This window comes from Lampetra fluviatilis, chromosome 77 (assembly GCF_964198595.1).
Source record: "Lampetra fluviatilis chromosome 77, kcLamFluv1.1, whole genome shotgun sequence".
NCBI lineage: Eukaryota > Metazoa > Chordata > Hyperoartia > Petromyzontiformes > Petromyzontidae > Lampetra > Lampetra fluviatilis.
Window position 1 is genome coordinate 2,056,057 of NC_136351.1, and position 14,845 is coordinate 2,070,901.

At 44.9% G+C, this 14,845-nt stretch overlaps 1 protein-coding gene across 1 annotated transcript in view; it reads left to right on the forward strand.

Annotated features, from left to right (window-relative positions):
• Nucleotides 1–12,379, forward strand: part of LOC144953516 (uncharacterized) — a 56,489-nt gene extending 44,110 nt beyond the window's left edge. The window contains exons 12-18 of the mRNA XM_078884059.1: nt 499–718; nt 2,144–2,354; nt 2,976–3,182; nt 4,273–4,486; nt 4,943–5,025; nt 8,299–8,405; nt 10,025–12,379. Of these exons, the coding sequence (XP_078740185.1) occupies nt 499–718; nt 2,144–2,354; nt 2,976–3,182; nt 4,273–4,486; nt 4,943–5,025; nt 8,299–8,362 (999 nt within the window). The 3' untranslated portion in view covers nt 8,363–8,405; nt 10,025–12,379. The remainder of the gene's footprint in view (nt 1–498; nt 719–2,143; nt 2,355–2,975; nt 3,183–4,272; nt 4,487–4,942; nt 5,026–8,298; nt 8,406–10,024) is intronic.
• The last annotated feature ends 2,466 nt before the right edge of the window (nt 12,380–14,845 follow it).

Consider the following 14,845-nt stretch of genomic DNA (forward strand, 5'->3'; position numbering starts at 1 on the left):
TCACGACGTTTTGGGTGCAACACATATATAGCCTCTTGTTACAGCAGCCCTTTTGCCCACTTCAGCAATTGTTTGTTGCTGTGGTTGTCCCACCTGATGACGGACGCTTGTGTTGTGCCCGAAACGTCGTGATTTAATTTATTTTATTTTATATCTACGTGAATTTACCGAAAGAATCAAGAGTATGGATCCCTGCAGTCACGAATACTTCAAATCTAGATTGGAATCAATAGAGATATGGAGATTTTTTTTTCTCATGTGTCTCCTACGACCTTCTTCCCCTCTTTACAACTCTCACACACACCCCCATCTCACTCCTCCTATCTCCTCCTCCGTCTTCCTACTACCTCCACCTACCTCCTACCTCCCTCCTCCTCCTACCTCCTCCTCCCTCCCTCTGCCCCGCCATCCCACCGTCCTCCTCCTCCTCCCACTTTCCTCGTGGGAACTCTTTTCCTACCAACGTTCACCCCAAACCTCCCCTCGTCCGCCCACCAGCTTGTCCCGTACCTGCAGTCGAACCTCACGGGCTTCCAGAACATGGAGATCATGAACTTCCGTAATGGCAGCGTGGTAGTCAACAGCCGCATGAAGTTCGCCCACCACGTGCCCAACAACGTGACACGCGCCGTCCATGTCATCCTGGAGCGCTTCTGCAATGCCGCCTACCAGCACATGAACATGGAGATCGACCGGCAGTCACTGGACGTCGAATCCGGTGAGTGGGCCCGGAGATTGAACCGCCGACGCCACTGCACCATTGACTCAACACTGCTCCAGACTCAACACTGCACCATAGACTCAACACTACACCATAGAATCAACAATACCCAAACTCAGCAATGCCCGTAGACTGAACACTGCTCCATAGACTCAACACTACCCAAACTCAGCACTGCACCATGAACTAAGCACTGCACCATGAACTCAGGCACTGCCCATAGACTCAACACTGCACCATAGACTCAACACTGCCCATAGAATCAGCACTACCCATAGACTCAACACTGCACCATAGACTCAACACTGCCCATAGAATCAGCACTACCCATAGACTCAACATTGCACCATAGACTCAGCACTACCCATAGACTCAGCACTGCCCGATGATGATAATAATTTAGCTATTTCTGTGGATTACAATCATGATGATGACGATAATGATTTAGCTATTGTTATGAAATACAATAAAGATGAACATGATTTAGCTAGTGTTGCGGATAACCCACACAAAATGTATTTGCTGTGCCAATTTTTACAACAAATCACTGTGTAACAAAAAATAAATAAATCTATATTTAGTTCCTGGGTAGTAAGTGTTATTTTCAATTTGCTTATGCCTCAAAAGTACAGAAAATGGCTATTATTCTCCAAAAACTTTGCTTTTGTGACCAGGATAGTGATATTTTGAAATGTATCTATTTTTATTGAGAAAACGTGTGCATTTGTGTCAATCCTTCACGTAAAGTCTTGGTCACAAAAGCAAAGTTTGTGGGGAATAAATGGCCATTTTCTATACTTTTGAGGCATAAGCAATTAGAAAATAACACTCAGTACCCAGCAACAAAAATCGTGTTACAGAGCGATAATGAACCCAACTTCACTCACTAACACCTCAACTCACCTTCCTCACCCACTTCTACTACTACCCACCTCACCCCAACACACTGACAACCACTCCCGCACACCCCACTCCCACCCCCACCTACCCACCCCACCCCCAACTATCCACAACACCCCCACACACCCCACCCTCACTGCCACCCCAAACCACCCCACTCCCATCCCCAACCACCCCACCCCCAACCACCCCACTCCCACCCCACCCACTCCCACCCCGACCTACCCACCTACCCACCCACACCCCACCACCCACCCCCACCCCCCCACCCCATCCCACCCCCAACCACCCCACCACCACCCACCCACCCCACTCCCAACCCCACCTATCCACCCCACCTCCACCTTCCCACTCCACTCCCAACCCCACCTATCCACCCCACCCCCACCTCCACCTACCGACCCACACCCCCACACCCACCCCACTCCCACCCCCAACTACCCCACCCACCCACACACCCCCAACCCACACTCCCACACCGTGCCGCAACACAAACAAAAACAAACAAACAACAACAAACAGGCGACGAGGCGGACCCGTGCAAGTTCCAGGCGTGCAACGACTTCTCGGACTGCCTGCCCAACCGCTGGTCGGGCGAGGCCGAGTGCGTCTGCCGCCCGGGCTACGCCAGCGTGGGCGGCCTGCCCTGCCAGAGCCTCTGCGACCTCGACCCCTCCTACTGCCTGCACGACGGCAAGTGTGACGTCGTCGACGGGCAGGGCGCCATCTGCAGGTGAGGCCGGGAAAACCGTGACGGTAGTTTGAACTACCCGAGCGAGTTGTATGCTACGCCGCTGTACAAGAAAACGCTATACAACAACACACGCGCTACACTATACACTACACTACCATGCACAACGCTATACAACAACACACGCACTACACTATACACTACACTGCCATGCACAACGCTATACAACAACACAGGCTACACTATACACTAAACTGTTATACACAACACTATACACAGCACACACTACACTGTACACTACACTGATATACACAATGCTATACACAGCACACACTACACTATGCACTCTACTGCTATACACAGCACAATACACAACACACACTACACTATACTCTACACTGCTATACACAGCACAATACACAACACACACTACACTTCACTGCTATACTCAACACTATACACATCACACACTACACTATACACTACACTGCTATACACTCCACTATATACTACGCAACTATACACTACTTTATACAACGCAATACTGTGCACTACACTATACACTACTACACACTTCTGCACGCTTGTCTCTGACCCCCCTGTCCACCCCACCCCACCACCATGACCTACCTTTTCCTCCACCCACCCTCCGGAGTTGCGCAGGTGCCGTGTAGGAGAGAACTGGTGGTACCGTGGCGAACGCTGCCAGGAGTTCGTTTCCGAGCCGCTGGTGGTGGGCATCTCCCTCGCGTCCGTCGCCGGCTTCCTTCTCGTCTGCTCGGCCATCGTGTTCGTGGTGGCGCGTGCACTCAGGGGCTCACGGAGAGACAAGGGGGAGGAGAGAGGTGGAGGAGGTGGCCGCTCGTCATCGTAAGAGCAGCTCACAAAGACAAAGATCCCACCACCCACGTAGCCTCTATGAGAGTGCAAGTTCTGATCGCGAGTAGTACCTATGAAACTTGATTTGGAGCTTTCGTGACTGCAGGAATTACTCTTTGGTTCCTTCGGTAAAGTCACGTAGAAAAAAATAAATTAAATAAGAGCATACGACGTTTCGATTGCAACACAAGCAATCATCATGACGTAGAAATGAAAGAGAAAACAAACCTAGTAAACTTCGAAATATAATGCAATACAACACAGAGAGTCGGCTAACATAACAGTCAACAACCTACCTGGTTGATTACGTTCTTCCAAAGATTACTAAATTTGAGAGAGAGACAAAACACAGACACGGAGACACATAGACAGACACATAAGCAGATAGAGAGAGCGACACACAGAGATACACACAGAGAGACACACACATAGACACACAGAGAAACAACGCCTCTGTGTCGAGGCCTTAAATAGAGAAAGGGGGGGGCAGAGAAAGAGGGGGGGGATAGAGAAATTAGCATGTCAATGAGAGAGTTGTGGGGAAATTCTCCCCGTAGCGGCTGAAGGAGAAAATTTTTACCTATAAACATTTTCTCTCCCCCGGCCGCGATGGGGAAGATTGCCACACAACTCTCTCATTGACATGCTAATTTTTCTATCCCCACCCCTCTCTCTGCCCCACCCCCCCTATCTATTTAAGGCCTCGACACAGAGGCGTTGTTTCTATGTGTGTCTATGTGTGTGTCTATTGTGCAATGTTGAGTCTATGGTGCAGTGTTGAGTCTATGGTGCAGTGTTGAGTGATTCTATTTTGCAGTTTTGAGTCTCTGGTCCAGTGTTGAGTCTATGGGACAGTGTTGAGAATATGGTGCAACGTTGAGTCTATAGGGCAGTGTTGAGTTTCTATGGGCAGTGTTCATTCTCTGGTGCAGTGTTGAATCAATGGTGCGGTGCTAAGTATATGGGCAGTGTCGAGTCTATGGGTCAGCGTTCAGTCTATGGTGCAGTTATGAGTGAGTTTATGGTGCAGTGTTGAGGCTAAGGTTGCAGTATCTCTCTCTTTCTTTGGCGTGCTTGTCAGCAGCTCGGGTGAATGCAGCGGCAGCCTTTCGACGTCGCCGGAGGATGCAGTGAAGTACAACCCGGCGTACGAGAGCGACGCGCCCACCACGTCACGCTACCAGCAACGGCGCTCGCCGCCTTCTGCCCCCTCCCTACTGGCGAGCGTCAGCGACATGGGCAGCTCCAGCAGTGACCCCTCGCACATTTACCAGCACGCAGAGCTCACACGGGAGGTGAGTGTTAGTGAGTGGGTGGGTGAGTGTGTGGGTGGGTGAGTTAGTGGGTGTGTAAGTGGGTGGATAGTTGGTTGGGTGAGTGGGTGAGTGAGTGAGTGAGTCAGTGAGCGGGAGAGTGAGTGAGTGGGTCGGTGAGTTGGGTGGGTGAGTGGGTGGGTGTGTGAGTGAGTGTGTCATTGAGTGGGTGAGTGAGTGAGTGAGTGGGTGAGTGAGTGAGTAGGTGAGTGATTGGCATCTATCTTTTTTGGCACAGAGATCCGCGGGAAATTGTTTTATTTGTTGGATTATTCACGATGTTGAATTATCTCCGGCCGTCCCTCACCATCATTAGCGTGGATAACAGAGAGTTCTACAATAGTTATCTTTAAAGGGGAATAAGCCACACACTGCCTGAAGTGACGTGCCTTCTGATGAGGTCACATCAAGCTCTCGCTCTGCTGCATGCCGTGCCAGGAGATTGAGGAGAGGATGCGGATCGTGGATCTGTACGCCCTGGACAAACACCGAACGGCTCAGCTCAAGAAGCAGATCAAATGGTAATGGTGTGTGTATAGTGTATACACGTGTAGTGTATAGTGTAATGTATAGCAGTGTAGTGTAAATTAGTGTCATCTATAGTGTTGTGTATAGTAGTGTATATTAGTGTAGTGTATAGGAGTGTATAGTGTAGTCTATAGGAGTGTAGTTTGTATTATTGTATAGTATAGTAGCGTAGTGTATAGTATTGTAGTGTATTGTTTAGTAGTGTAGTGTGTAGTAGTGTAGTGTATGGTCGTGTAGTGTATAGTAGTATAGTGTATAGTTCAGTGTAGTATAGAATGTACTATTGTAGTGTATAGTATTGCGGTGTATAGTAGTGTTTAGTAGTGTAGTGTATTGTAGTGTCGTGTGTAGTGAAGTGTTTCGTGTAGTGTGTAGCATGTGTGTATAGTGTAGTGTGTAGTGTATTTATATTGTAATGTATAGTGTATTGTATGTATTGTGTAGTGTGTAGTGTAGTGTGCAGTGTAGTGTGTATAGTGTAGAGTGTAGTGTGTTGTGTAGTGTGCTGTGTAGTGTGTATAGTGTAGTGTGTATTGTAGTGGATAGTGTAATGTGTTTATGTTGAACTTCTTTCACACCGTACATAGCCAACCGTGCTAATGTGGAGGTGCGGCGAGAAGAACAACAAACTAAACACCACAACGAGCAGCTATTCTAAATAAATTAGTTTCCTGTCCAGTTTTTATTTTTAAGTGCATAGCTCCAGTGGCTTCCTAATGTCACGGGACTGTGCTATACGCCCCCTGTTGATTATATTTTATTACGTACCATCTCGTTCACACGTGCAGGCCCCCAAAGTCTCGATCACTCCCTCCGGCTACACATCCTGACAAATTAATGCACTTATTAAAATCTTTCTCGATTTGAAGTTTTCGTGACTGCAAGGATACATGCTCTTGGTTCTTTCGGTAAAGTCACGTAGGTAAAGAAAATAAAAGATTAAAATATGTATTTGATTATTCAAATCTGTCCAGGCATACGCTGGATAATCTGCATTTATATGTTATAGTCCAACTGGCTGGTAACTTTTTGGCCACTCCACCACTCCCTCTCATAAATCCGCCAGAATATTGGGATGAGTGTCTGGGGGTATGGCGACCGAACAGATTTATTTTATTTCTATTTATTTTCTCTTTTGCTGAAAAATGTCTTCTCGTTACGGTGCATTTTTTTTTCTCTCGCGCGTAATTCATTTATTCATCTTTTTTCTTTTGCTAAGTAAGTAGGAGGTATTGCGTTTGCTGTCTTGTTATCTGTTTGAAAGTGTAACCAGTGTGGTTGTGTTCCTAATAAATGGTGCATATATATTCGCACTACAATATAATCAGTCGTCGTTAAATGTCGCGAGCGTTACCGGATCAAGGTTGGCTTAGGATCATTTGGGTGTTACGTTAGTCCATGACCCTTCATCAACCTCTCAGAATAGGCAGGCACGTGACTCAATTCCAGAGTCAGTTGACCACCGGACAAGGATTTTGAAGAGAGGATATCATCGTGCCAGCACGTTGGCATTACAGGTCGATTGGCGTACTTGAGTACTGTGAGCCGGACGAATAAATCGATGCCATTTTGGATCCTCGACAACCGCTCAGAAAGTCCTCTTTTGGTGCACTGTGGCCTTTGTTGGGAGCGAGAGTCGTGTCACAGTTGACACAGAGGAAGATCATGTAGGGGAACCGAGGAAAACAACGCAGAGGGTCACAAAAGGGACCGGCTAATTTGATGTTACGGCATCGCGGGATGCAGTTGCATGAGTGACACGATATATATAAATGATACTCATTGGTTCTTTCGGTAAAGTCACGTATGTAGAAATAAAATTAGAAAATTTAAATAGATCACGACTTTACGAACACAACACAGGTGCTCATCCTCAGGTGAAAATGGCATGAACCACACAGCGAGGGAACACACAGAGGGACATCACACACAGAGCACACAGAGAACGGCAAACTGCATGGTTTTTTCGTTCTTTGTGTACTCTGTGTGTGATGTCCCTCTGTGTGTTCCCTCCCTGTGTGATTTACGCCATTTTCACCTGAGGACGAGCGCTTGTGTTTCATTCGAAACGTCGTGATCTATTTTAATTTTCATATTTTATTTCTACATACGTGACTTTACCGAACAAACCAATGAGTATAGTAGTTCCTGCAGTCACGAAAGCTTAAATCCTAGATATATATAAATTATTACTATTATTTCCCATAACGCAACTACCACTAAGTAGCCGCGCGTCGCGGGAGAGCAGGACGTGGTGGAATTGCACCCTGCACTCTTTTGTACGTCTGCCAAAATCTACAAGTAACATTCCGCCAGAAAAAAAAGATAACCTCCCTGCTTCCTCACTTTCAAAAACTTTGCTGTTCGGATCGTGGGGGAAAAAAAAATGGTTTACCAGGGGGAATGGGCATTGTAGATTTTAATTATTATTATTCGACGACTGCTGCACAGTCCATCATGCTCTAACTGTGGAGACTACGAGGAAGCTCATCCACGCGTTCATCATCAGCCGCGTGGACGGCATCTTCGGCTGTACCAGCACTGTTAACCTGCGCCCACTCCAGTCGGTGTTAAATGCTTGTAGCTCGTCTGATAGTTACGAAACAGAAATGTAATCCGATCACGAGTTTGATACGTGATGAGCTGCACTGGCTATCTATTAATTCCAGGATTGTGAAAAAATTATGCCCACTCGTCTTCAAGAGTCGCCATCAATCTGCTCCGTCCGATCTCACTGATCAGTGTCTATCCAGCTTCAACAGACCCAAGTCGAGTCCGACTACGATCGGGGGCTCACGGCGTCCTGCTGCTATACACCCCGCGTGTAAATTTCGCGCATGATACGGCCACCTCAGTTTTTGGATCAGCGGGTCAAAGACCTGGAGACGCACCTCCAGCTAATATTCGGGACCCATCCCTGAGTTTGAGCCAGTTCCACAATAGACTCAAAGCAAACCTTGACTTTAAGCTTTCGTGATTGCAGGAATGAACATTCTATGGGTGTTTTGGTAAAGTCACGTAGATAGGTTCAAAATTAATAATTCCACCTGAAGACGGTCGCTTGTGTTGCGATCGAAACGTCATGGTTTTTTGTTTATTTTTATTAATTTACCGAAACACCCAAAGAATACAATTCAACGTGTGGTCAATGCGCATTCGTGATGGACTTGACTCACCAGAGTGCGCAATATCAAATGTTCCTACTTACCACTTGCATTATTGTCCTTTGTTAACCGTTCAATAACTGACCCCATCGTCTTTCACAGGCATCAGCAGCAAAGCAGCAGCAGCAGTGGAGGCAAAGCAGAAACTTCTGGGCATAACGGATGAGGGCAGACGGGGAGAGCGAAACGGGAGAATGGCCTCAACCAAGGTAGATGCATTTGGAGTTTGCTGAAAGCCGAGGCCAATGGTAATATTTTTAGATCTTGACTTAAAACTTTCGTGACTGCAGTGTTTAGTGAGTCTATGGTGCAGTGTTGAGTGAGTCTATGGTGCAGTGTTAAGTCTATGGGCAGTATTCTTTGTTTCTTTCGGTAAAGTCACGGAGATAGAAGAAAAATAATAATAAAGTGAAAAAAAATTAAAATTAATAAAATAAAAACTAAGAAAACTAAGATGTTTCAATGTTTCAAGCGGTCGCTTGTGTTGCGATCGAAACATCGTGGTTTATATATATATATATTTTAATCATTTTATTATTTTTTTTTTTCTATCTACGTAACTTTACCGAAAGAACCAAATAATATGTTTTTAGATCATTGACGGAAAAACCGTCTAGATCACATGAGGAGTATCTGCTTGGGTGCCATGGTGCACTAGGGGTGTATAGTAGCGTTGTGTTTAGTGTAGTGGGTGTATAGTAATGTGCAATAGTGTAACGTAGCAGGTGTGTATAGTGTAGTGTATAGTAGTGTAGTGTATAGTGTAGTGTATAGTGTGTCTATGGTATAATGTGTGTAGTGTGTAGTCTGTGTATAGTATATAGTGTGGTGTATAGTGTACTATTGAGTGTAGTGTAGTGTGTGTATAGTGTAGTGGGTAGTGTATAGTATGTTTAGTGTAGTGTGTATATACTCCCTCGCCGAGTATGCAGGAGGTCGAGGGGTTCGATCCCGGACTCTGACGATGCCTGCTGCTGTACATTTGGAGTTTGCGCCCCTCTGTCTCTCTCTCCCCGTGAAGATGGTCGCGTGGATTGTTTTATCCCGTTCCACATTTAGAATGAACGTCGCAGCTCGAATGATGATGATGGGAAACTTTGTGCGTATAGTAGTGTCGTTTCTTGTTGGGTGGCTACCATTGCTTAGATGAGCCATGTACGCTTCTGAAAATAGATATACCTCAGTCGGGATCTGGCTTCGTAAGGATGGCGGTGATGGTTTAGTTCAATTTGTGTTTGGGTGATTTGTTTAACGTTTCTTGTACTTTACACTCCTATCGTGGTTGCTGTTGTAACGTTCTGACCCCATGCTGCCATACCACACATCCGGGAAACAAAGCGCTTTATAGCTCATCGGATTACTCTCGCAGTATAAATCCTTATTGTGTTTTCCCGGGGTTGCTGCGACCTTCGTTTTGAATTCGATTTAAAAATTTAGACTGACCTCTGAAATCCGGTCGTTCTGCATCTTTATTGAGATGTTTAATTTCCTCCTGTACATTTACCTTCTTCCACTCCTCTCTTAAAGCCCATAGACTCAACACTGCACCATAGACTCAAACTGCCCATTGACTCAACACTGTCCCATAGACTCAGCACTGCCCATAGACTCAACACTGCCATAGACTCAACACTGCCCCATAGACTCAACACTGCCCATAGACTCAACACTACCCATAGACTCAACACCCCCCATAGACTCAACACCGCCCATAGACTCAACACTACCCATAGACTCAACATAATTTACATACACTATGTATGTTGATGAAATGTGAATGAAATTCCGCGTTTTAATGTTTTCTCGTGTTTTTGTATTATTTTTCTAGGCCACTGTACAGCCTGCTGAAGATTCGAGCTACATACTCATGGCACACACACACCCAACACACACTGGTGCATACGCCGCACACACACAGGCGCAACACACACTCACTGACTCATTCGCTACACAGCCACGTATGGTTCATTCTCCTATAAGGCTTGTGTGTTCGCAACGCGAATTGGATATATATATGTGTAACGCGATCGAGCTGAACGGAACTGCGTCGCCCGCCAGTAGGATATAAGCGGTGGGTTTGTAACGGCTGTTGCCTCGGCGTAGCATCATCATAATATGAGGCATCGGGATGCAGCTGGATAACTCTAGTTCATGCTACCCGCACACACGGGCCCCTCAGTCGTTATTTAGCCTTTGTTACGCATCATCTCACATGTTATCGCTGACTGTGCTTTATTACATGTTATTTATTAGTCATCGTAACCTGATCGAGCGGAACGTAACTACGTTGCGTGCCAGTAGAAATAAGCGGTGGGTTTGTAACTGCTGTTGCCTCGGCGTAGTGTCATCACCCAAGGTATCGGGATGCAGCTTCATTACTTCTAGTAGATGCCACCCACACACACTCACGTTCGGTCTTTGTTCAGGGCCTGCTGTTATGCATCATCTCGTGCGTTAACGCGAACTGTGCTTTACCCCCTATAATTATATATTATTTATTTCAACATGGGTGCAAATCTAATATATATAAAGCGATTGAGTGGAAATGGAACGATGCTGCCAGCGAGTAGGGATAAGCGGTGGTCGTAACGGCTGTTGCCTCGGTTTAGCATCCTCATTATTATCATCATCTCACAACAAGTCATTGGGATGCTGCTGGATGCTTCTAGCTGATGCTACCCACCAGAAAACCCTTAATTCTAGGAAATGTTAGTTACCTCACCTGGCATACAGGAGGTTGTGGGTTCGATCCTGACCCTGATGCCTGCTATTTCTTTGGAGTGTGCATCTCTCTCTCCTCGTGGTCGCGAGGTTTTTTTACTCCTGGTCCTCCGGTTTTTCCGCTCCACATTTAGAATCAACATCATCACATGTTCAGACTATTTTGTCCGTGATACATTTCCTCGTGATGTTGATTATGAAGATTATGATAAGCCCACTTGGTTGAGCTATCCTTGGCGATGGCCACTTCGCTTCTGATAAAGAGCTGCACTGCTCAGTAGTGGACCTTACCTGGTAACAATAAGAAGAGTTTAGTTTGTATTAGCCCTGTGTTACGCATCATCTCGCGCATTATCGCGGACCTGTGCTTTACGACCCCTATACGATACAGCAGAATCCCCCCTCTTAACGACTGTAATTGGTTCCATGAAACCGGTCATTTAGTGATTTGGTTGTTAAGCGAGGATATGCAAATGCCCGTCAACGGCTTGATTCATTCCGCTAGCATCGAAAGTTAACACTTTTTCACCCAAAAACGTACTTTATAGTATTTAAACATTGGATATGAATACCCTAAAATTAGTAATAACATTATAAACACATACTATTAAAGAACCTGGTTGATCAATGCATTTATTCATATTTGCGGTAACCTGCGACAGCCCGCCATTAACAGGGGAATGGTCGGTAAGTGAACGCATTGGGCTGTAAGGATGCACTACACTACGCTATACACTACTATACACTACACATTGTGATTTATGGAGGCCCGTCGGTAAGTGCTTAGTCGTTAATAAGGATGGTCATTAAGAGGGGTTCTACTAGACACGACTAAACACTACATTACTATACACTTCATTATTTACACTACGCCATTATACACGACTATACACCACACTATACACTACTATACACGACACAATACACCACACTATGTACTACACTACTATATACCACTATATACTACACTAGTTTACAATACATTACTATACACTACACTACTATACACTACATTACTATACACTACGCCATTATACGCTACTATACCACACTGTACACTACTATACACGACACTATACACCACACTACTATATACTACACTAGTATACCATACACTACCATATACTAGACTAATTTACACTATATTATTATACACTACTATATACCACACTACTATACACAACTATATAGTACACTACTATACACTACATGGGTTGCCATTGCTTGCCTGACTGAGATGTCTGAGATCCAAAACAAAATAAAGATCCCCCGTATAGTCTGAACAGAGTGTTGGGGCAAGTGCTGTTAGCGAGCACCTATGAAGGTCTGCACGGCACACGAGAGGGTCCGTGGCCAGCACCACGCACGGCTGCCTTTGTCTCCCTCGTGGCAATGTTTAGACACCGCACCAGGTACTAATTTGAGTCTGAGTCGACCTAGGGGAAGCTCATGACCGGTTCAGATAATCGTCACTTGTGTTTGAAGTTGTGTCGCCGGGTTCATAGCGCAGTGTGCTAACCACTACACACAGATACACACACACATGCCTACACATCAGCGTACAGTCCTGTTATCCTATAACGGCAGTAGGTGTAGCGTTCCTGAATAAGACCACGTTATGGGAGAAAAAACGCGTTATCATAAATAACAATATAAAATTATAGGGGTTATAAAGCACAGTCCGGGAAATTAGGAAGTCACTGGAGCTATGCACTTTTAAATCATCTGGATTGACAAACTAATGTCTTTGGAATTGCAGCTTCTTGTTGTGTTTAGTTAGTTTTCCTTCCACCTGGAACCTCCGATTAGCGCGGTTGTCTACGTATGGTGCAAAAGCAGTTCAGCATACATACACTACACTATACACTACAATACACACCACGTTACTATACACTACACACCACACTACTATACACTACACTATACGCCACAATACACTAGACTACTATAGACTAAATTTCTATTTAAAGCTTTCGTGACTGCAGGGATCCTACGCATTTCACAAGTAGTACTAATCGTAGATTTGAAGCTTTCGTGACTGCAAGGATTCATATTCGTAGGTTTTTTCGGTAAAGTCACGTAGGTAAAACATTAAAATTAATAAAGTAAAATAAAATAAAAATCTCGACGTTTCGGAGGCAACACAAGCTTCCGTCTTCAGGTGGAACCGTCACAGCCACGACAGCTGTATCAAGTAAATAAACTCTCTCATCAAAACTCTATACCACAGAGCCCATGGCATTTCTGACCAACACCACCTGGCCGGTGAATTAAGACATGTACATCGGGCCCTCAGGATGAACGGATACTCTGACCGCACTATCCGCCAAGCTGTTTCTCCCACCACACAGAAACAGCCACATGAAACTCCGACCAAAACTATCACGTTACCATACATAGCAGGCGTGACCAAAAAGATCTCCAAAATTCTAAACAAACATAAGATCCAAGTCCGATTCAGTACAGTGCATAAAATCCGTGATCTGATTTCATCTGTGAAGGATGTCGTTCCTGACTTACAGTATCCTGGAGTCTACAAATTGAGTTGCATTTGTGGTGATTGCTACATTGGAGAAACGAAACGTCATGTTTCTGATCGTGTCCACGAGCACAAGTCAGATCTGAAACACGGCAGAACTGATTCTTCGGCCGTTGCCGATCATTGCTACAACTCGGTGGGCTCTCATGAAATTGTCTTTTCCGAGACCAAGGTTCTCTGCAAACCTCCTGGCTACCATCAAAGGTTTGTACACGAAGCCATACAAATATACAAACACGGACATAATTTCAACCGTGATGATGGTTACAAACTGAGTAATCATTGGAAAGATGTGATTAACCATGCAAAAAAGATTTTACTACACTTATTTGGCCAATCTTATTTGACAGACAACTATTACAGGTTATTGATAGACAGCCAGGCTTGTTTTACCATGTTTAGTTGTTTTCTCCTTTTCACACTGTTTGTTATGTTGGCCAGGTTTAGGCACAACCCGTACCTCTCCATAACAAAGGCTCACCCTCTTAAGCCTCACCTTACCATATGAATATAAAGTGTGCCGTACTTGGCCCTTCCCCCCTCTCCAACCATTAAATATACGGAGTGGTAGCTCTTGAAATCTCTCATTTACTTGATACAGCTGTCGTGGCTGTGACGGTTCCACCTCAAGACGGAAGCTTGTGTTGCCTCCGAAACGTCGTGATTTTTATTTTACTTTTATTAATTTTAATGTTTTACCTACGTGACTTTACAGAAAAAACCTACGAATAGTACTAATCGCATATCTGCATTTCCCATAAATATGCTAAATTCCTCTTGATATGCAAATTATTTTGTCAAGGCGCTCTTCGCCCCTCCATCCCAGCTTAAATAGTCGCTCCAAACCTGGGGCGTGTCATTCAGACTGTCTTCTCGACAGACCTGTTCTCCACCTGAGGACGGCTGCTTGCGTTGTGGCCGAAACGTCGTGAGCATTATTTTATTATGTTTTATTTTTATTATTTTACTATAGACTACACAACACAATACATACGACACTATTATATACTACACAACATACAGAGGAAGAAAGATGCCGACAGCAAACAGTTATGTACTACATTGTACTTTATACAACAATAAACTAAACTACACATCACAATACACTACTATAAACACGACGATACACGACACTGTACATGACACTACAATACACTACGCTATAGACTACACTACACCCTTTCCCAAATTTAAAACGAATTTCTTTGGAACTGCTGTTGTTGTTTGTTGCCCTTCCCCTCACACATCTGGTTTACCACGATTCGCTACGTAATGCGCGAAAGAAGTTCAACATACATACACTACACTATACACTACAATACACACTATACTACTATACACTACACTATACACTGCAAAACACACTAAACTATACACTACAATACACAC